Raw genomic sequence first — 23,286 nt, 5'->3', positions numbered from 1 at the left:
AACTGCAAAATAAAAGCGGTCAACACACGAGTATGTGACGTATTTCCGTCTGTGTATACGTATTTAAATCTTTTCTCTGAAACTTTGATAAGTCGTAGGCGGTGTTGAAAGTTCGACGCTATAGTATTTATTTACTTTTAATCTATAACGTAAATGTCAAAACTTTATTTATAAGGTCGTCATAATTGTCATTTTACAGTATTGATCCACCGGTTTGGAATGTAGATTCTTAAAAGAAACTTTGCATTTATTATAAGTATTGATCTCTGCCTCAATTGAATTTTGGCACATTTTATTTTTCTGTATAGGAAATTCTATTCGTCGAACACAGCTGTTGTTAATAATAAAATACAATATTTATCATGTTAAAAATATCTCCGAATCCAAGTTGAGTGCCTTACCCTCACCTCACCTTGTTTAAATGCACTCTCGTTATACGTCCGTGAGTAATCGACTAGTTAATGTCAACGACAAAGAATCCATTATCTGTAACCATTTTTGTCATTGTTTTTATGTTCGACGGTGGATATTAGGGTGTCCCTTAAATTTCAACTTCGATGTATTTTTACGCATACCTTCTTAAAACTTTAGTAACAACCCAATATTGTCTGGAAAAAATATCAGCCCTATTTATTAACGATAACCCGTACCGACTTGCGATTTAAACTTCTCCATACTAGTTCCGCTGCGACCTCTAACTACGTATTTTATTTGTAATTTTTTACGTTATTTTTAAGATTATTAGTGCATCATTGTTTATTGCAATATATATTATAAACATGCCGATAGGATTACGAAGTGATAAACACAATATTTTCCTTATCAGATTGTCTAGCCATCAAATAAAAGGTGCAAAATTACCATATAATCGAAAAGTTCACGCAGTTTTATTGTACGGTATTCGCGAAGTTAAGCTGACTGTCAGTAAAGTGCAAATCTTGTGATTAGGGAGTGCTTTATATTTCGGGACAAAGCAAAAATTCTGACGAAGGCATTGCTGACCCAAAAAGAGGTGGAAATAATGTCATAACACCTGAACTTGACGCAGCTTTAGGTCTTTGCCCATTAACCATAAGAGACTCCGTTTATATTCTTCATTCGGTTTTAGAAGCGCTTATTCTGAGCAGAAATTAATAAATCCTCGGTTCAGAGAATTATTATGAAGATAAAAAAATCCAGGACAGAAGCAATTAAAACTGACTTTCAGAAAAATGTACCTGACGAAGTCACAGACTTTTGGGATGGCAAAATATTAAAGTTAAAACTACTAAAGCTGCGACATAATATGTTTACAATAATATTACATATATTTACAATATTATACATCCTTTCGAAAAAAGCAGTGACCAGACCATCATTGTATGGACACGAGGAGGAAAGGTAAACTTCTAACACCTAGTTTCCGAATTCGCAATGTATTCAACATCCTTCTTGGAGATGGATGTAGTCGTTCCTATATTTATAATTTTATTAATAGTAATTTAAATTTAACGTTAAAAAAACACATTACTCCTACAAGATATTAATGATAAAGAAGAGTTGACTTAGTATTTGTTGATTCACAGGAAGGATATATATTAATTTAATTGTACTTTATTGACAAAAGTTCTACAATTTAAATGGTGGAAAAGACTAACTATTCAGTTTCTTATCGGTTCTTCTTGGTAAACTCTACTTTCCGAACCAGTGGCAGCAGTGGCAGTGGCAGCGACGATTCAAGAGTGCTATTATGAGCCTACTTGAATAAAGAATAAAATATTAGAATAATTTTGATTTGTTTTGTTAAACCTTGGCTCGAATGCACTAAGGCGACTAAAGCTCCTATCCAAAATGTGTGCTTCTTAAAGGCGCTTAAAGAGTATGAAAATTAATGTACAAATTTATAAAGTTTATATAAAGCCAATTTAGCCATCACTCAAGGTATTTATGTGAAGAGACAGTCGCTGTATCACTTTTTAATGATGAAGATAATAACAGATGAAAGTGATTCCCAACTTAAACAGAGATAAAACTCAGATTTTGGCAAACGCTAAGTTTCATCCAAGGAAGAACTGACCTAAAAATTGTTTGATAAGCAAATTTTTTGTGCGTTTTTTTACATTATTTGATGTATTTATTTTTGTTATTTAAATTGTTTTTTCTTTAAAACACTTGATGATTTTGTATCAGAAAAATGCAAACAATTTCTTTCTCGACTACATATCGACGACAGTTTTCTTCTTGGAATGGTAATGCTACTTTTTTGGAAACTAAAATTAGAATAAGTCGTTTGATCGTTGTAAATGACTCTGCTGAAAGGGCGATCAAATTAATGTAAGATTTTAACAGAATTATTACAGTTGAAATATAGTAAAAACAATTCTTGTTGTACTGTGTCCAGGAACATAAAAGTTTGTATGCAGACTGTAAAAAACTACATTTAAGATCAGTTAGCCCTGACTGATTATTATAATTTCATGTTTTTAAAGAATAATGTTCATCTTATTTTGTTTTAATTCTTATTCACTTCATTTGTTGTATTTATATATAGTTTGATATATATTTATGTTAGTTTTATAGCGGACAAAACTATCAGGTAAATAAATGACTTTTAATAAACTTTGTAGCTTGGTCGGCATGGGTTGCGATCATGTTAAAAAGCTGAAATTTCATATTTGTGTATGTTTTAGCATTTATAAAAAAAAATAGAGAGTATGCATTTCGGAATTCAAAAAAAATTTTTTTTTGATCATATAAGGGACACCCTAGTGGACATGTTTACTAAAAGTATTCTTAGAACTAATTTTATCAATTAATTCAATGTAAACACTGTCTCGTAGTAGACTATAATTATTTACAGTTTTTTAAGGAATTGTTTCGCCTTCTAGGTCATAAAGAAAATTGGCATTTCCAATTTTAAGCTTGTTCTCAAAATAGAACGTAACGATTTTTTAAATTGTTATTGTTTCTGAATTCAACAATAAGAACATTAAAAAAACCCAGCAATATTGTAAACATTTTAAATTATGAAATAAAACGTACATAATTTTAAATTCCAAGTTGATTACACGCTCATACATTTATGCTGATATTAATTACGCCTTTACCGCAACGGTCTCTATCCGTTTATATAATTAAAACAAAACTTATATCGAAAAATGTATAGCCATAATATTATTTACCAATGCGATAAATTCAGCGAAATCGTCGCCGGTGTCAGGCGTATTATCAATCACTCTGTAGTTAGTCCCACAATGGTGGCCTCTGATAGGAAATAGCTGACAAAATATTGCGATTGATAGTCCGTGTGACGTTTTCATCGACGCTTTTGTGACCCGCAACAGATACAAGCGTCGAGCGGACAAGCGATGATACGTCCGTACAACAATATATACTTAGAGCGAAACGTGAATACAAGTGAAACCCGTGTAGTGCTTCGGAGCAATAGTAAATAATTCTTCGTTCTTGACTCGTAAATCCCTAGTTTGCTGGCTGTATAAGGCGGCGCTGACAACGTTGAATATGGCTTAAGAACCGCATTACCGTCCGTTCAATACGGCCGTTGATGTATAAGTCGGCTGATGTATTTTCTCCGGTTTGCTTGCTTTGTCGGTGACGTCGTCGAAAAGATACCATTTACGCTTACGTATAATAGATTTTATTACGAGACGAGCTGCTGTGTTCGCAAATTTGTTCGTGTGGGCGTTAGATATGGGTACGGTGAATACATGTCTTAGCATTCATGATGAATTTACAAAAATAACATCACCTACATAGTATTTTTAGAGTACGTATCGATAATAATGTATTCACGATACATTTCAACTTAATGCCAATATGTAATTCATAAAGTTGTTATCGAGATCAAGCTATTATTAAAAATTCAAATGTAACTCGGTCATTTTTTTTCCTCAGAACATATAAATCAGACTCGGATGAAGTAACATGTTACAGTTAGCATATCACAAATTTAAATATAAAACCAAAAGCCATTTAAACAACTCTCGTAAGGAATTTTAATTAAAAACTATCCTAGCAGCTAAAGTGTAACATAATGAAAAGTATGAGGATACTGACAATAATTAACGCTTTTGTTTAAACTGTAATAAAGTTCCCATAGTTCTTAAAGATACTTAGTTTCTTGTCGTTTTAATCTTAACGTTTAATTTCATCAGAATCATATCGTCAGCCTTAAGTGTTGCAAGAGTTATATATAATTTATTATAAAATTATGCTAAATTGTATTAATTAGAAAAAACAATCGTGAAGTAAGATTACTAAATATTTATAAATTTTATGAAGTTAATTCGTGAATGTTAATTACGTTAAATATTGCGATCAGCAGAAATGCACGTTATTTTTTAATTATTAATAACCGTTTTATAATTCCGATATAGGTACACCATATTTGATATAAAATTATCGCTCACGAATGCAACATTTGAAATTGTAATTGAAAATTCTAATGTTAATTGAATTTTATGAAATTGAAATTAAATGGTCACTGATATCGTATAACTGGGTGATTAGGTTATTTTGCTTATATCCGTCATACGGATTATAATTATGGATATCCTATTAAATCATCATTTTTAGACACACTACCACTATCCAATACTGGATTATAATACACTATTGGATGGGACGTGGATCATAACGAAAGGTAGCAGGTTCGAATTCAGGCAGGCAATGATTTTCATGTACTTTATTCGTGGTTCTAATAAAAGGCGGTGAAGGATATTCTACCACTGAAATACTTCGAGCTCATTACTGTTTAATGACATCTCTTCAAGACAAAGCTGTTAATGTGTTACCGTGTTTCTACACCATGTTAACATATAAATTACGAACTAAAATTAAGAAAACAATTAACAGTAAATTATGGCAACAATATATTTTTCTATAGAAAGTGGAAGGTGTAATGATAGGTGTTGGGAGCATGTATTATTAACGTCCCCGTACGCTGAAAAGTATATTTATTGTGCTGGCTCGTCAAATTTCAAGATTACATTTATTGGTTTGTCCGCTTTATTATAGTTAGGTATTGTTTTGCATATACTCTATAGCTCAAATGAAAGTCTGTTATGTATTCGTTTTTAAGACCATGGCAATAATACCTTTATTTAAAATCATTCCGTATTTGCTCATATCATATATGAATAACATAAATATTAACATCTTCCTACCAATCTATACCCAAAATATGTTCACACAAGGTCAGATGTGTTTTGTTTTATTTAGTAGTTACTTAATCTTATAATCCTATTATTGGTGACTCAGTGGACTTGATTGACGATTGAGTAACAAATATACTAGGACAACTACTATAAAGAATAAAAATGTTGTTATTCGTAACAAGTACTAAAACGACAGATTTGAACATCGAATTAAAAATACCACTGAATTAATAATAATAAAAATACACTAAATTAAAAAAAAGCTGATATTATGTATCACCCGTTACAGTATTTCCGTTACCAGTGCGATCCTTTGAAATTATTCGAATCCCAAAACTGTAGATCACATTATAACTGGTATGTTGTTACGAAAGAACTTTCAATTTGTTCTCTTCCTAAGAACAGATAACTGAATTTCAAAACAGTTGTACGTAATCGAAAATATTTAGGCGGGCCTCAAAAATGGACAACAATGGCAATAAATCTCAGATTAGGAGATAAAAATATGAACAGGCAAAAGTAAGCCGCGTGATGCGCAAAACTTGTAACTCTATAACTGTGAGATAAGAACTTGATTGGATCCGCGCTACTTTCACCTGCGAGGTCGAACATCACAACGATTTATTATTGCATAGTAAACAGTTTGTGAAACTCCGATTCACGACTGATCTCACTTAGCTTGAGTTTGAAAAACCTCTAGCCTACAATTTAGTTTACTTCCTTAATATTCACAGAAATTAATCATTCGATCGTATGATTGGTTGATATTTAATTTTTTTATATCTCAAATATTTGTTAAAAACTATGAATTTGGATTTTTTGCTTTTTGTCTAGTTTCTGAAAAAATAATACCAGCTAGAAATCGGTCCTCGGTTTCAACTCAAATACACTGGGCCGGCTGAGTTTCCCACAGAAAAAATCTGTAGTTTTACATCGTCAGTTTTATTTTATTTTATTTAGCCTAAGATATCTGCTAATCTATTCTGCTTGATATAAATTCTAGCCAGTAAATGTAGAGATTTAACGGTTTCCTTAATATCTAGCATATTTTACCCATTAAAGAGCATTTCGAATATTGTATAAACTCTGCCATTGCAACGTGTTTCAATATTAATGGAACGAAACACGGTAATATTATAACAAACAGTATACATTATAATTACTATCACCGTCCTAGCTGCCCCGCACAGTAAGACTGCAAATTACTCGATAACGCAAGACTTATGAGTTGCGATCGTAAATATAATATGCGCGTACAGCGGACGTTCCTAGAAGTTACACCTGGCTGAGGCTACGTGACGTCGTCTATCTTGATGTACTGCACAATATTTATTTAAAGAATTAACATTAAATTTATTGTCTTGTAATTGTACGCGATGTGCGGAGTAGTGTATGGGGTTGTTGGAAGGGTGCTATCTTCTCAATTTATAGCTGTGTACTTATTTTTAATGTCTTTTATGAAGTCAGGTGATAAAATTCACCACCTGTGTTAAATGGTCAACTTCATCTTCGCCTACAAACACGGGTTCTGTAAATAATTTCTATAATAAGATTCCACAGTTTAGTTTTAGTTTTTTACTTGGAATTTTAATACATTTAAATGTCATGGCAAAAAAACTGCCGAAAAGGGCATATTACTCAAAATAAGATTATTTTCATGTTAAAAAAGCGTGAACTCAGAGTTTGCTGATGGAAATCAAGACAGAATTATATACATTTAATTGAATTTTATTGACATACCCTGTCATTAAAATGGTAGAAAAGAGTAACTACTGAGTTTCTTGCCGGTTCTTCTCGGTAGAATCTACTTTCCGAACCAATGGTAGTTTTACGTTTAATTCAATACTGTAACATGACGATTCAAGTGTTTTTATAAGTCTACTATTATTATTATGTACTACTACTTGAGTAAATAATATTTGAATTTTAATGTAAAGCACTTTTAATATCGCCAACACCCATTTAAGACGTTATGTCCCTTGTGCCTGTAATTCCGTTGACTCACTTCCAGTCAAATCGGAATACAGCTTTACAAAGTACGGTCGTTTGGTGGAGAAATTGCTAGTGAGTGGTTGGTACCCCAATCCCTACCAGATATTATTTATATCGAAGAATATCCTCAGTCAAAATATGATGAATGTTAAGTTATCAACTTCTCTCTCTTGTCTCTTCTTGTAGTTTTGGTAATAATATGTTTTTTTTTATATCTCCACATTCGTGTTGTCCGTGCCTTTTGTGCATCTTATAATTTGGATTGACGTTATTTTAATGTGCCTGCATTTTTATTGCCTGACAGCATCACAATCTAAATGTTAGGTAATAATATATTAAACTGGTTTTAGAGTTATTCAAATTTGATCGTATTCGAGATAAATAACATACGTTTGCTAAGTTACAATTTTTAAGCAATATCTGCACTGGAAATAATTTCATGTCTCACGTGCGAACCCTTTTCTTTGGCGCGGTTCCAGCGGATTGAACATCGTATGTATCTTATTACATATTAGTATATACGTATCCGTATAAAAGCTGACAGCCCTTGATTTAATAGCTTGTTGTTAAATGAAAAAATATCCCAGAGTAAACATATAACTGAAGAAGATAGGAGAATAATCATTTTTTTATACAATGGCATATGACGCCACTCCACCTGGTGGTAAGTGGTAGTGGAGTCCAAACGCGAAGACGGCCAGTACAGTCAGCGAGAATGAACTGCACTAGTCGTCCTAATCATACCGGCCCGCAAGATGACTCTTCACGCCTCGTTTGAGGGTGCCTTCAAGGTAGTTTGTAGTGCCTTTCATTTTCACAACGGTACGAAATATAATATGAATATTATTTAAAATAAAAATTAAATTAACAGTCTGTATATGTTCAACTACTGGGCAAATTCCTTTTAAGAAAATGATTTGGAGCTTATACATCCACGCTGGTACAATGTGGGTTACTGTATACACTTGTGATTTCATCTTACCCCTGAAAATGTCCTCTAGATGTTATCTTCACCGCCGAACGCGAGATGAATTATAACACGAATGTCACTTATTCAATTATTTGTAACAATTTTATATTCAACGGTCAATATAACACTATCATTTCCATATTTAGTGAATGCTAAAAGCACATTACGGCGACGAATTTTCATTTAAATTATTAGGTCAGTTTGTTAAAACGTCGGCTTATAAATGAGATTATAATTTAATTTGATCAACCGGTTGCATTAGTACCTTTTTTACTTGATTGATAACCTTGAAAAATAAATAATTTTCGTAATTCAAACACTTTTTTTTTTTTTTTAATTGAATTAGCTTCTTGCAAGTTACCCAGAAAACTATGAAATGAAACAAATGGTTAATAATTCGTTTATTATAGGAGAATATTCCAAGTTACCGCTTAGACTTCATCTCATCAAAATCGGTCACGCAAAAGTTATAATAACTTAATAAATATGTATGTACGTACGCTACGTACATATTTGTTTATCATTTTTTACACACATACATGTTGATAATAACTGTTATACATTAAAGAAATAGGATTTCTCGAAATTCCCCGGGATCACGTTATTTTTCTTCCGTTAACATTGTTAGACTTTAGGACTTTTTTTAGAGTACCTCATGTTATGGAACAAATTTAAAGCGGATAAAACCGCGGGTCACACCTACTCGTTTGTGTATGTTTCATCTATGCGAATACATTATATTTAAGATCGTTTTAATCATAATAATTTGTTCTTTATGTTGAAAATATTAATCAACTAATATCTCATAGCGGAATCGAACCATTCCCATGGCTTTGCACGGTAAATATGGCGTGAATCAATACGTTTCAAACGCATATCCTGCGCGTTTCAATTAAAATCATTGCAGCAGACGCTGTAACTAATCCATTAAACGTATCGCTTATCTCGTCGAAAATAAACATTAACTGTATGTAGGTAGGGAGGTTATAATAATCGATACTAGACACAGATAGTGAGATAACGCGTCGGTCACACATTTGTGCGTTCTATGATATAGACTCTTGTTAGTATTGTGCCTTTTATCTCGTAGGTATGTATATATGCACGGCACAATACTGTCACTTCATATTAAAAAATCGTCCCGCTACGTCTGTCCGCGGTAAACTCGAAAACTACCCAACGGATTTTAATACGGCTTTCACTAATGGATGCAGCGATTCACGAGGAAGGTATAAATAGGATTAAGAATGATTCTTGAAGTCGGAAAATAATATGGCGACCAATAGGGATGTGTATTATGATATAAACTTCTTATTCTAGACCTCTATTCTTCCCTTGCAAAGCCGGGTCTTATAGTTAGTTTATTATAAGCAGTATATGCCAATATATGGAACGCGTCTTTGTTCCCACTGCTGAAATATATCGTTACGAACCTATTCTATTATTCTCCTCTAGTGCTGATTGGTAGAAATCCCTGTGAAGGAATTTCTTCCGGCACGTGTTAGATTAATCGTGATGCCTTTACTATTGTTAGAGTTAGAGTTGATTCATAAACGAAACTCAAATTGTGCGCGTGGGAGGTTTCACTATCGTAATTTTTTTGGTGAGGAGGTTTTAACATCCTTCTCAAACAAGATTAAAACCTTCTTTGAGAGAAATTTCTAAGTTATTACTGACCAAGACGTATTTGATTTAACATCGTACGTATCCTTGATTTTATAAACGTACTAAGTGTATGAAAAAGCATTGATACTAATATTCTTAATAAATAATAATAGGTATAGATATGTATATTGTAAACTAATATTACTTTAAAATGAAATGAACTACTTGAACTGAACTAAAGGAATCGTATGAAAAACCTGGACCATGAATTATTGCTTGGGTTAAATTATTTACTACAGCGTGTTTCAAATGCAGGTGAAATGAAAACTAATTGTTATTCTGACTGTGGTTGTAATCCAAATTACGATTTACGTTAATTAAACTAGATGGTTTAGTTTGAAACAAAAAACTGTGGTGTTGGGTTTATTTATAAATAGTTAATAATAATATTTTATAAGCTCGATGCCCGCCCAGCCAAATAATGTTGGTTGACGCGTTTTTAAATGTAGGTATAATAATATCATGGTTAAAGACATGTTTCGTATGAAATGTAACCATTTATTATGTATTCAAGTATTCCTGCAAAACTATAAGAATGTGAAAACAACATAAACAATTAAAAACTAACATATTTGACAAAATAATTAATTAGTGTGAAGTTACGATTCAACAATATATATATATAACAATATATCCTAATATAATGAACAGCCCACGGTAAGAGATAAAATTGACATTTGAATTACCAGAAGTCAATATAATTGATATCACACGCCTTCAAGCACAATAGCTCCGACCCATTAATCCCTTACAATAATCGTTTTCCAGCTCTTGAACGGTGAATACTATAGCAAATAGAGCAACGGTAGTGGTAATTAGTCAGATATTGTCCGATAACTAAGTCATTCGACCCAAATCCGTTGCAACACGGTCGGTAATCACAATAACCGCGATTGCAATACAGCAATACAAGTATAGCAGTGCAATTGGGATACGGCACGGAATTCGACTAATCCATTAACCTTTATATATGTCCGATTCAAGATTGAACGTGCTATTAATATGTACGATTTTCGTGTTCCAAAACAAAATTGATTTATATTGTAACTAAATAGTTGATACTCAATATAACTTAATAGAGACGTTTACGTTATGAGAACTGCTATTTTTTTCATGAAGAATATTGTTTTGTTTTTTTTTAACTAAAATTTATGTGAACCTTATCGGAAATGGATGTACACTTTTGCTTGAATGTAAAATTGTTTAACGAGGTAACATTTTTTTAATAGTTATTATAGTAAGTACTTTAGTAAAGCGTCATTATGAATTGTCACATGTTAAATAAATGTCTGCCATATGTGTATTCACGAACGGACGTTTGAGCAGCGTGTTAGAATAATATTCAGTAATAGGTAATTACTAGCCGATAATTTCCTTTTAATTATCTTACTCAAGTTCAAGTAAGTAAGTTAATTAAAAGGAAATTATCACTTGCGCTTTATGCATTAAACTTGGTCATAAATATTTTTTTTAAACTTACGAAAGTAAATACTGTACTCTGTTAGTATAGACTATAGTACTTATGATGTTTTCCAAAAGACCACCCACTAAAAGGAAACGAGTAAACCATTGCCCTTACAAGCTTTTGTATCATTGACCTAATATACTACATACTCCTTACAAAGTACACATTTCACTTGTTGATAAGAAGAACAAACATCTCTTCGGTTGTATCATCGTCGTGCTTTGTAAATTCCGTTATGTTATATAACAAGGAGAGTAAATATGCCTTTTTGGAAATAGTCCGAACTAAGTTTGTATTTCCTTTTTTTTCTTTTAATCACTTGAACGTGTACCCGCCCCTAGAACGACGCCTTAATTAGTTCTAAGTCGTTCTTTACTTTTTCTAGTGGTGTACAATAATGTTTATATAAATAAATAACTTCTTTGTATTGCATGAGCTGCTGCCTGATTGGTCTAGTGATTCTAATCCTTGTATATTTATATATAAGTTTATTTAAGGATATATTATCAAATGATCGTTTATGAATGAATGATTGTCCAATGACATAATCAGATATTGTATTTGTAATAAAATAATCATTTCATCGTTTCAGGTACGACAAGTGGGAACGGGGCGGGGGCGGCGGCGGCGCGGGCGGTGCGTGGGCGGGCCGCGAACCGCGAGACGGTCGCGAGCCGCGCGCCGAGCCCCGCGACACACGCGACCGTGACACGCGCGACCGCGAGCGCGACAGGGAGCGCGAACGGCAAGCGCGCGCGCACCAGATGTCGCACGCGCACGCCGCCGAGCCCGATGCCTCGTCACTCTTCCCTGCACCATTTAGAGTAAGTACTACTTGAGCTTCTATAGTAATATGCTGAACGTGTGGCGGGAACCTGTCACGTCTGTCTGTGAAATACTTGCCCACTTTTACTGCGTTCTCAACAAAGTATTTAGCTGGATGGAATCAACTATAGGCTACCTAGTCTGGTATTCGTTTCAAATGTCGCAAAGGTTTTATATAATAATATAAATAATTTAATTTGGAATATATGTAGTTATATGGAAAATAGAACTGCATTATTTGAGCTGAAAATAAAAGGTTATTAAATAGAAGAGATTGTCTGGCTAGTACCGGATTATACGAGTCCGGATTCCCGATTTGGCAACAACATTCGTAAATTCAACTCGTTGTAGGAAATAAGCTGACAATGCAGGAAAGTGCTGCGATGCTGTTTCTATCGTACAATTAGATGCAAAATTGTAATTAACTTACTAGGCTAATTATATTTAGTAGTAATTACGAATTTTGACAAAATGTAACAAATTTTGTTAATCATTGTTTGGAAATATTTTGATATAATTAATTGGATTTTGATATTTGATAAATATTTTAAAGATCGAAAAGTGTGACTTCGATCAAATATATCGTAAGCATACTATATTATAACTTCATATTATATGTATAAAAATTGTTTTATATTGTCATTTATACACTAAGTTTCGATTTGAACATTATTTGGAAAGTATGTATATGTATATTTGAATGTAAATTTGAAACGATTATTTAAAATTGTGCACATGCTAATATACTAAATAAAAATATGACGTCAACATTTTATTACAGTTTACCATTGATTTTTTGATTGGACAATGTTTTCGAATGATACGTCGTTATAACACACACATACAACACTGCTAACATTGAAAGTGATCGTCGTAATGGAAAAGTTGTAACTGTTACTGTCTACAAAGTTATTGTCACATATTTGTAACAACATCTTGCCATTAGCGAGCATCTAACTCGTAACAAACATGCAACCGTTTAAACACGTAACTTGAAATACTCTTTCGTTCGCAAACTTCTTAGAAGCCTACGTTCGCGACAGTCGTTACAGATCGCGTGACCGTCCCCAGTAAGAATGAAGTATGTGATTTTATGTATATGTTAGTGCGAGTCGCAGATATGTCTGTTCGATAGCCGGTGCTCATTTAGTTTAATGAGATTTCTGATAACAAACGCGCAAACCCGTCGGCCATTTTAACTAACGGACACTAAATGGATTCGGCCGAGCAAACGCTAAGTGAGTTCGAGGCCGCAGTTGTTTACGATTTGACGTCGGTAATTACGCTTATGTTCCGTCGGAACGCGGAGGAGATTGTTGCCGAATGATTTACTTGTCCAATATTTACATTGGTGATAACGAGAGTGTTTCTCGGCTCTGTTGTTCTTACTATTTGTCGAGACTATTTTCATTCTAATGTATACGACATATCTTAAACACTGATAATATTTATGCAGGATATCCTTTGTTCGCGTTTATCTTTGGGATGAAAATTAAAATGAATTTGAATTGCTATACGGTGGTTAAAATAACTGTGAAGTAACAAAGTGGAGATATCATAACGTAAAGCGGTCGGCTTATGGGCCGGCGCGGCGCGGCGCTGGCACGACCCAGTTTGTGATACATAGCATTACTCCGAGCTCGCATAAACACACATACAACTGTAATTAAACCTCACCAACGTCTTCTCAAAACTATTTCAACTGCAGTGCTGCCAGCTCTTGCTTGTTGCTTAACTTTTCCAACTCGTATGGCTGTTAATTGTCCTTTAATTAAAATATGTTAGTTATTATCTTGTTACTTCATATTTAATTATAAAATTTATTATTGTTCTATTTTCAAAACCCGTCAGCGTAGGTACCGCCTACTCTAGTATTTTTTAGAAGGGTAAGTCAGCCAGTGTAACTACATGCGCAAGGGACATAACACCTTAGTTCCCGAGTTTCGTGGAACATATACGACATGAGAGAGATAATTATTAATTATTTATTATAGTGCTAATTTAGACGTACGATAATAACCATTTACTGTCAGATAGATCATGTGACAGTCTAAAACATAAAGTAAATTTATATTCATATCGAAAACGGTCAAAAATTTTATTCAAAGCTTATTAGAAACTGAATTGCGGATGTAGTAGTACTACAGGCGGATGTACAGCACTCAGGATGTTTATATTCAATTCCATGTACGATGTGTGATGATTTATAAACGCATTTAGTTTGTCCAGATTTGATATCACAACCTTTGAATACAGTCCATGTAATCTAACCGCAGGGATTTTAGGCATAAATTCATATTCGAAAAATAATCAAGCTTAAATACATAAGCGTAAGTGTAACTTAATCAACGAGATGTTCTAGTTGCATTTAAATTGTGTGTTTAGTACAACCCGTTCCGTTGTCAGTTGCCACACAATGTGTTTGCAGAATCTTAAACGTCTTCTTGCTTAACGAGCTAATAAACAAACGAATATCTCGGTAATAAATATTTAGAATAAAGATCTTAATTGCTTTGAGGGATTCAAGTAAACTTGTCTGCGATAAACGTAATGTAAACAATACATGCACACCGTACGTTGAAAATTATAAGTATAAAGAGTATTCTATGAATATACTTGACGTATTTCTATTTTAAACTGAATGCCCCGTTGTTCTGGTCACGTAGTGGTTTAATACCACGGATATCGAGGTCATTGGTCAAATTGGTCAATGAAAAATGTTTTGGAAGAAGTTTTGGAAAGTCGATAATAGTAAATGAGACGTACGTTGTATTGGTAAAGATTGTTGATTAAATAAGCTTGCATTAGCGCAAACAATATAAATCATGGCTATTTCTTTACTCATTTCTAATATGTATATTATAACATAGTTGATATCGCACACATAAAAGATTACGAAAATACCTTTATTGTCTTTATTACAACTAAAAGGTTATATATGTACTTAAGACAATATGTGTGTTTTTATTTTGTCTTACGATTTTTAGGGTGCCGTACTCAAAGGATAAAATAGGACTCGTATAACTGTCTGATTGTCTGTCACAACGCAGTGCATACGAGGCTGAATCTTTATAGTTTATTATTACAGCAGATATTTTATAAAGCATGTTTTTATTTTTATTTTATTTATTTAATTAAATCTCGATTCAATTCAGTTTATCAGAGCAATTAATGTCTCTCGATAAAAACTCGATAGGACATAAAGTAATAGTTTATTTGTAAGTTAACAGAGGACGGACCGCGAATGGGTTTAAGTGGACAGCAATGCGTTATCGAGTTAAAATCGATTTTAACTGTTAAATAAGGTTTGAATGCGAGTATATCGCTCCTTAATTATTTTCGTTCGATTAAAACGGAATGTATGACCGGTTAAAACGATGTTCTCATCGTATCAATTGTTACAACATATTTATGTGCGATCCGTTATGGATCAGTGGATAGAATTGACGAACTTTAAAGCCCGAATTCTAGATCATGGGTTAATATCTGTGCAAGCAGCGTTGAATTTTCAAGTGCTTAATTTTTGTTTACAATTTATTTCGTTCGAAGCTAAACGAAACCTGCACGTGACACGTGTACCCACTAAATCTTTTTAATAGAAGAATATGTGCCCCCAGTTGGAATACATTCAGTCTGTTAATGTTGACTGTTTATTTATTAATTGGTTTTTTATAAAATAATTTTATTATATATCGTTAAAACGAGTTTTATAATTTTTGACGTCTCATTTTCTCGTTTAATATTTATACCTGTTTCGAAATCACCTTGACAAGGCCATTTCGATAAATCCCGAAGTTTCCGCATACTGTCATGCAACTTCAACGTATTTGATTTTACTGGTCGCTTACATAAATGAATTACCTATTTTAGTCTTTTAAAAATATACCAAAGAAACATGAAACGCCTGCTCATTTATTTAATTGGTTGGTGGTTCAACTGCTTATGTAAGATTATTATGCAGTAAATATATTATCTTAACTGGCGTTAAAGTGCTTTGAAGTTATAATAGTGTCAACTGTTATATAACTGTTTCTTAATTTGGGTACGTCTGTATTTGATCGTATATAACAACATTATTAACTATGGTCTGTGAAATACCTAATTTAACTGTTAAATCAGCGACTTGATTTCGACGCGTTCGCAATATTATGGAACATGTTTTTTAAATTGTCTGAAAGAAAGGAAAAAGGCTTGCCACCTGTTGGAAAGAATGGCACTGTAAGGGATAACACACTTCGTACAAACGAGCTCTAAGATGTTATATCCGTATTTCCTGTTATTATACTGGTTGACTCACCATTCGATCTGGAACTAGGCAACACTTTACTGTTTGGCGGTAGAGTATCTGAATTGCTCAGACTAACGGGCACAAACATAAACAAAAACAAACTGTTTTGAGAGTTATAACATTCCCGGTTCTCCCTTTTTTTTTTGTTTTACGATGAGGAAATGCATTTACGCATGCTGCCCGGTCGGGGGACCGGGACGGGTATGTGGGACTCAACCGGGATCTAATGCCCCGTGCCAGGGCACGCTAATGCTAATGCCCTGTCCTACCCACTGAAACCATCCTCGGGTTTCCACCATGCCGCCGAGTGGTGAGGCCACGGGATCGCCAAGGGCATGCAACCGCGACCCCACCAGCGACAGCCGCCGCAAGGCGGCTGAATATTCATGGAAAGCGCGCCTAGTGCGCGCTTTCCCCCTCTTCCTCCACGTGGGAATGTGGCGAACTCCCCCGAGTCCACCACTGGAGGCTGGGAGTCAACGAAGCTGACGCCCTGCGGCGGATAAGATGGTAGGCTCCGCCGCTGACCGCCGGTGTAAAACACCTGGGAGGCTCGAGTAGCGAGCCCTCCCACTCCCTCCTAGCCAACGAGGCCACTCACATGGTCCGTCTTAGCTGTGGCCGACGAGCAAGCTCAAGCCGGCCCCGTTGCCCAGGGTACACCACGAGGAGGTGACTGACATGTACCTCTTCCCGGTTCTCACTACCTATTGCATGTGAACGATGTCGTGGGCACATCAGCTCGTAAAAAATTCTAAGTGGCTATTGTACGTGAATTACGAATTGGCTGTCACGAATCTCGGACACTATTAATTTCGCGATTCATTAATCATTTGCATGCCACGAGGTAGATAGCGGGGGTTAGGACGTAGCAGTAAGGGGCATAATACAAATACAATATACCATTGTAATGCTGTACGGCGTCTAGACGGCCTCATTACTACCCCCTACCCGTCATCCCCACCCGCTCCATATACCGTCGTCCTTGCGCAGAAAAATATTCTTTGATAATCATATTGTCTAGCGTATAGCTTTTATTTAGGAGCCGCTCGAGTACTTTACGATTTAATAGGAATGTCTATTTATCCTTCTATTCTGTCCTTATTGGATTTGCTTTTGTCCGAGTGTGTATCTAATGTTTTGTTTTTATTTATATCGGTTCGATATTAACGTGTTAGCCCTTTTGCTTTCTGTTACATTATCATAATATCATTATAATCATCATCATTGTCGTCACCAAAATCATTTTTCAATACTTATTACTTTTATTTTTGTATTCGCCCCAGTGTGTACATTGGTTTTGGTAATATGTTATTTTGTCGCAGCGGTATTGTCAGATGCATTAGACGAAATATCCCTGAATTGGTTCGTAAGACACTCATGATTTAATATTGTGCGTGGTTTGATTCTATTTCATTAAAACCAATCGACAATATACAAATGTCTCATATTTCCATAAATTAATTAGTCAATCTCTAGTTAACTCCTCATTTAACTATTTAGACATTGTTACGAATAATCGGCTAAATCCGTTCGACTAAAGTCGCTAAGTACGCTGTAGAAACATAAGTCTGGCGACATAAAATTCTGCTCAAGAGGCCCTAACGTCTTGTATATGGCGCAGAGTTTGGAGCATCGTAGCCGTATCTTAAGCGTTATAATCCCTACGTCTCAGCCTTATAGCTATTACCGCACAGTTTCGGGTTGCCATGTGATGTCGATGATATTGTTGTTTATGAATATTGTCTAACCTCATGTTTGTGTTAAATTTTCATGAGCCTGTTATATTGTTTCGTTATTCATAGAGCTAAGCTTAACGCTATATTGCCGTTTTTGCGGATGTTCAATTGTATTTCTAAACTGATATAACGTATAAGTAACAATGTACGTACAGGATATATGTGAAATATGTCCTGTACTGTAAGTCCTCCTCGCTTTAAGAGAATAGATAATAGCCTTGGAGCTTATTTTGGATAGGTTAGGTTACAATATGAATTATAAACAAAAATAAATGAAAACTTTGTGGGCTCAAAATCGCATAACTTGGTTAAGATTTACGTGTTCTAGACACTGGATAATCTTTGGTATAATTTAAATTTAAATATGATTAATTAGTCTCCAAACCATTTGCCTTTAATGACGCATTGATGTTTGCTTGTAAATGAGCATTAGGTTCTCTATTTACGTGTGCAACACATTTGCCTGCCTCGTGGAGTCGTGGCCCACTGCGGCGGCCGTTGACTCCACGCACACAATTTATCACAGCCCGGCCGCTGAAAACGTGCACAGTGCGGACGATTTTACTTGCACCATTGACATATTTATGGCGACGAGAGGAGCTCTACTCGGCATACAGTATCCACATACTGTTACTGTTGGAATGGTTTTATTGAATTAATTGGAAGTTCTGTTTGTGATTAGCGTTTGCTTGTGGTTTGTATTTTTTCTTTGAAGAAATAGGTCACGACTCGTCAACGGAATTCATTTTACAGTTTTTTGTTTATTTTTAAAAGTCTTGCGTACCTCAAAACGACTAATATCGTATATAACATCGAGGCGAATTTATCTTTGCATATTTTTCCCGTGCAATGCCACAGTCAAAACGAAACGCAAAAAGGTCAATTCATCAGCTAAGAGGAAACTGAACAAAGAATATGAAGCTTTAAACACGAAGAATAACCAGTGCAAGAGACAAAGCCCCACAACTCATCATAAAATATTTTTGGCAGATATAATAAAAATTTTAAATGACTCTTTCGAGAGTGAGCTCAGACAATAATACCACTTTGTACATGTTATTCAAGTTATTCATTGTTGTTAGTTGTTTTCTTTAGTCGTGAGTTATTTGTAGTTGCAGCGAAACTGCTTGGGCGGGTTAATGATATTGCATTCGTAATTAATGTTTCAAGCGTTAGGTATAACTCTTTTGTATTTTTCATCTGTTACAATCGTTATTATGTTTTGTGGGCAAATCACCTAATTTCTTAGCTTTTTAATTATTTTTTATTATAGATTGTATAATTGTTTATTGTTATCGCGTGTTGTCTCAGTATTCTGTGCACGTCTATGGTATTTTTAGAACGATTTAAGTTTAATTCTTTACTTTTAATCAGTATTTACCGATTAGTAACAAGTATGACGCAAATATATAGTATAGATTTATTTTCTTTCATGATTAAAACATTAATACTTGGTGGTAGGGCTTTGTGCAAGCCCGTCTGGGTAGGTACCGCCCACTCATCAGATATTCTACCGCCAAATAACAGTCTCTCTGTTGAGTGAGCCAGTGTAATCACAGGCACAAGGGACATAATATCTTAGTTCCCAAGGTTGGTGGCGCATAGGTGATATAAGCAATGGTTAATATTTCTTACAGCGCCTTTGTCTATGGGCCGTGGTGACCACTTACCATCAGGTGGCCCATATGCTCGTCCGCGAACCAATGCCATAAAAAAAAAATTAAATTTACATTGATCCATTTGATTTTAATATATGATATTAATGTCATAATCATGTATATTTGTGATGTTTATTCGTGTCCTCTTAAAGTAAGGAAAGCTGTAGGCGTTGCGTCTATTTTCTATCCGATCGCATATTCATGTTCGCACACATTTTTGTAGTATTTTATATTTGTTCCAAGCACATATATATATATATATATATATATCTATATATCATCGCAGATAGTTCGTCTTTCGGTCAAAGAAATTATAAGTAAAATTTAAAAAACAAAGCGTACAAAAAGAGTTCTTAAAAAGTATTCGGCAATTAATTATTTAGGGCGCGTATTGTTGTCTGACGAATCAAGTGCTGACTAACGAGTGCTATCTTTAACTCAATAACGTGTGTAATATTCACGAAGTGAATCTTCGCGTTATATATAGCGCGGCACTAGACGTTAGTGTCGAAAATGAGACGTAAACATTGTCAGCCTTGACTTGGAACGAACGCTTCGATTAATATTCGATAACTAATTCATTATATTATATATAATAACAATAACTATACACATATATCCTAAACTTATGTAACTATTATGTAAATAAAGGCATGTTTAGTATATAAAAGTGTTAGTGAAGGTGGATTCGTTTGATGTGCTTTATTGATCGTTTCCATGTGATGAGTGTTCAGTATGTTTTATGTTACGATATATTATGTGATTAAAAATCAGTACAATTTTGCATCGGTTGATGGTCACTTTAACATTTAAAGCCTTTTGGATGAATATAGCGTGATATAGTCTCCAACATTATTTCATAAACTACTGTAATGTCCCACTATGCTGGGCTATGGCCTCACTATGCTGCTCCGCTGCGATACACCCGTGATAGATTCCCATTCGACTCGTGCGGGTAACCTTCCGATAAATTTCTTCACTGCGAACCACGAGATGAAAAACGAATAAACGCAAATTAAACTCATATGAATTAATTGGAACTTATCTCGGTTTGAACCCGCAATTATCTTTTCAGATTCACGTGTTTTAACCACGGGACCATCACACCTAAACATACCAATAATTTTATAAACTTGTGATAAGAGTTCATTATTAGTAACCGGTCACAGAGTTGCCAATGTTTGATTTACTAATTTTATAATATTATTTTATAGACGACCTCCGTGGTCGAGTAGTGTGCACACCGGTTTTCATGGGTACGCCACTCCTAGGCCCCGGGTTCGATTCCCGGCCGAGTCGATGTAGAAAAAGATCATTAGTTTTCTATGTTGTCTTGGGTCTGGGTGTTTGTGGTACCGTCGTTACTTCTGATTTTCCATAACACAAGTGCTTTAGCTACTTACATTGGGATCAGAGTAACGTATGTGATGTTGTCGAATATTTATTTATTATATTATTATTTATTTATTGTACACGATTGTCGTCACATCATCGGAGCAGCTAAAATAGAACATTATTCATTGATACGGTTAGCTCGACCGTGTGTTGTAATGTTGTTATTTCAAATGTGACTCAGACAGTCTCTTCGACCGATTTCGTTTTTATAATAATAATTAAATAATATTAGTATTTTTCTCTTGTTTTTCTACAATAAACGCAAAGTCACGCTCGATAGTTGCATTAATGTTCATTAAAATTAAAAGTTATTATAATTTATTTATTTTGTAAGTAAAAATGAATACCAATTAAGAACATAAACGAATACTATATTATACGACACATAAAGAGTCGGCATTGAATCTTTTGTTTTTTTTTTTTTAATACGGCAATATAAATATTTGCATATTTTTAATACGATTTATGAAAATATCGTTGATTGCTGTAAATGGAATTAAATAAATGCTTCCTGTGATTACGCCAAGGTTTTAAACTGAATATATATATTTTTAAATTCACTTAAAATTTATCGCATTTCATAACGGAAGTGTTAAATTCAGAGATTGTATCGAAATGATGGCGCTCTCCGCATATAAGTCCATTTATGGAATTTCACATTAAATGGTAATGTTTAATTGTGCATCAAATGAAAGTGACGTACGTGATAGTATCACCATCATTTAAAATATAATTACTATATAGTTAGTAAATCAGGGATGTTCTGATTTGTTGTTGCCATCCTTTTTCATGACTCTCCTGAATATAATTATCGTATAAGTATAGCATATATTGTTTTTTTTGGCTTTTGTCGTCTTCGACTAGATTTTATTTTTGTTTATGAACGTATCAAACTTTATTGCAATTCAATTTTCAACCAATTCCCTCCGATTTATCTGAAACTCTGCGTTCTATATGCTATTGACAGTACAATACAATACTTTTATTGTATTGTATATAATATATATATACGTTATAGTATTTTTGCTTTTAAGAAGTTTTTATCGGTTGAATTTAATATATTTAGTTTACTAAAATACAGAAAATACTGTTGTGTAAAGAATTATTATGAATATTATGACATTACCTAAGAACAACTAACAATCCAATGAAATTCGTGAAACGGCACAAGAGAATGGTTTTTTATCAAACGCTGTTCAAATCGTAATGAGTAGCGACATTGAGCGCATTTATTTAGGACGCAGTCCCGCGCAAGCGATGCGCGTGCGCACGGCCTTGTGATACGTATGTGGTCTTGATAAAAAATAATGAGAGACCGCATACGTACACATAAGATCACAAGGAAAACTTTGTTAAACATTTAAAATATGTTTAGTGTGTGTAATATATATCTCTACATACTGAATTGTATTTATGTAAAGAGGTATAATTTGTTATCTTTTTTTCGATTTCAAGCAAGAATGCCAATTCGATATATTATTCCTTTCGTTTTATAATAGTTTATAGTTTCAGGGTGGAATTATTATTTATACTAAGTGGATACTGATTGACTTTTTATATAAAAGTAGTTATAGAAGGTTGTAGGTACGGGTGCCGTCCAGGAAATTCGCTGGGATTGCAGTAAATACACAAAAAAATAAACGGGACGTTTCGAAAGCGCACAATATTTTTACGTGTAATATATACGAGAAGAAGAAATAAAAGATATTCTGTTTATTTATCACACGGTGTCATGAAATTAAATAACTGGGTGTTTTCTGTGAATATTTATTCATATTTACAATTTGGACAAATAGTATCGGAGATTTTATGCAATACAAGTTTTTTCTTTTCGTATTGGTAGTAATTTATTATCTCTATTTTCGTATGGGAAGGTGATGGTTTGGTTTGGTTACAGACGGATACGTCATTTATTGGATTATTAGAATTTTCTATATTAATGCGATGATTAAAGAAAGATTATTATAAGTGTCTAATCGATATTTATCTGTGTGAAACCGTGACGGGGAATTACCTATTTAGACATTAAGTATATGTACTATTTATGTACATTGGATTGCGTTAGACTGATTGTGTTGAACTTCACGTTCTTGAGTCTTGCTAAGTATTTCGCCCAGTTTTACTTCTTTCCTT

General features: G+C 34.0%; 1 protein-coding gene across 5 annotated transcripts in view; it reads left to right on the top strand.

Annotated features, from left to right (window-relative positions):
• LOC113391485 (AF4/FMR2 family member lilli) overlaps positions 1–23,286 on the top strand; it is a 217,213-nt gene that overhangs the window by 116,096 nt on the left and 77,831 nt on the right. For all 5 annotated transcript variants that reach the window (XM_026627457.2, XM_026627455.2, XM_026627460.2 and 2 more), the window contains one exon: positions 11,841–12,072. In XM_026627457.2, the coding sequence (XP_026483242.1) occupies positions 11,841–12,072 (232 nt within the window). The remainder of the gene's footprint in view (positions 1–11,840; positions 12,073–23,286) is intronic.

This window comes from Vanessa tameamea, chromosome 22 (genome assembly GCF_037043105.1).
Source record: "Vanessa tameamea isolate UH-Manoa-2023 chromosome 22, ilVanTame1 primary haplotype, whole genome shotgun sequence".
Taxonomy (NCBI): Eukaryota; Metazoa; Arthropoda; class Insecta; order Lepidoptera; family Nymphalidae; genus Vanessa; species Vanessa tameamea.
The sequence above is the reverse complement of the archived record's forward strand: the minus strand, read 5'-3'. Positions and strand labels throughout refer to the sequence as shown.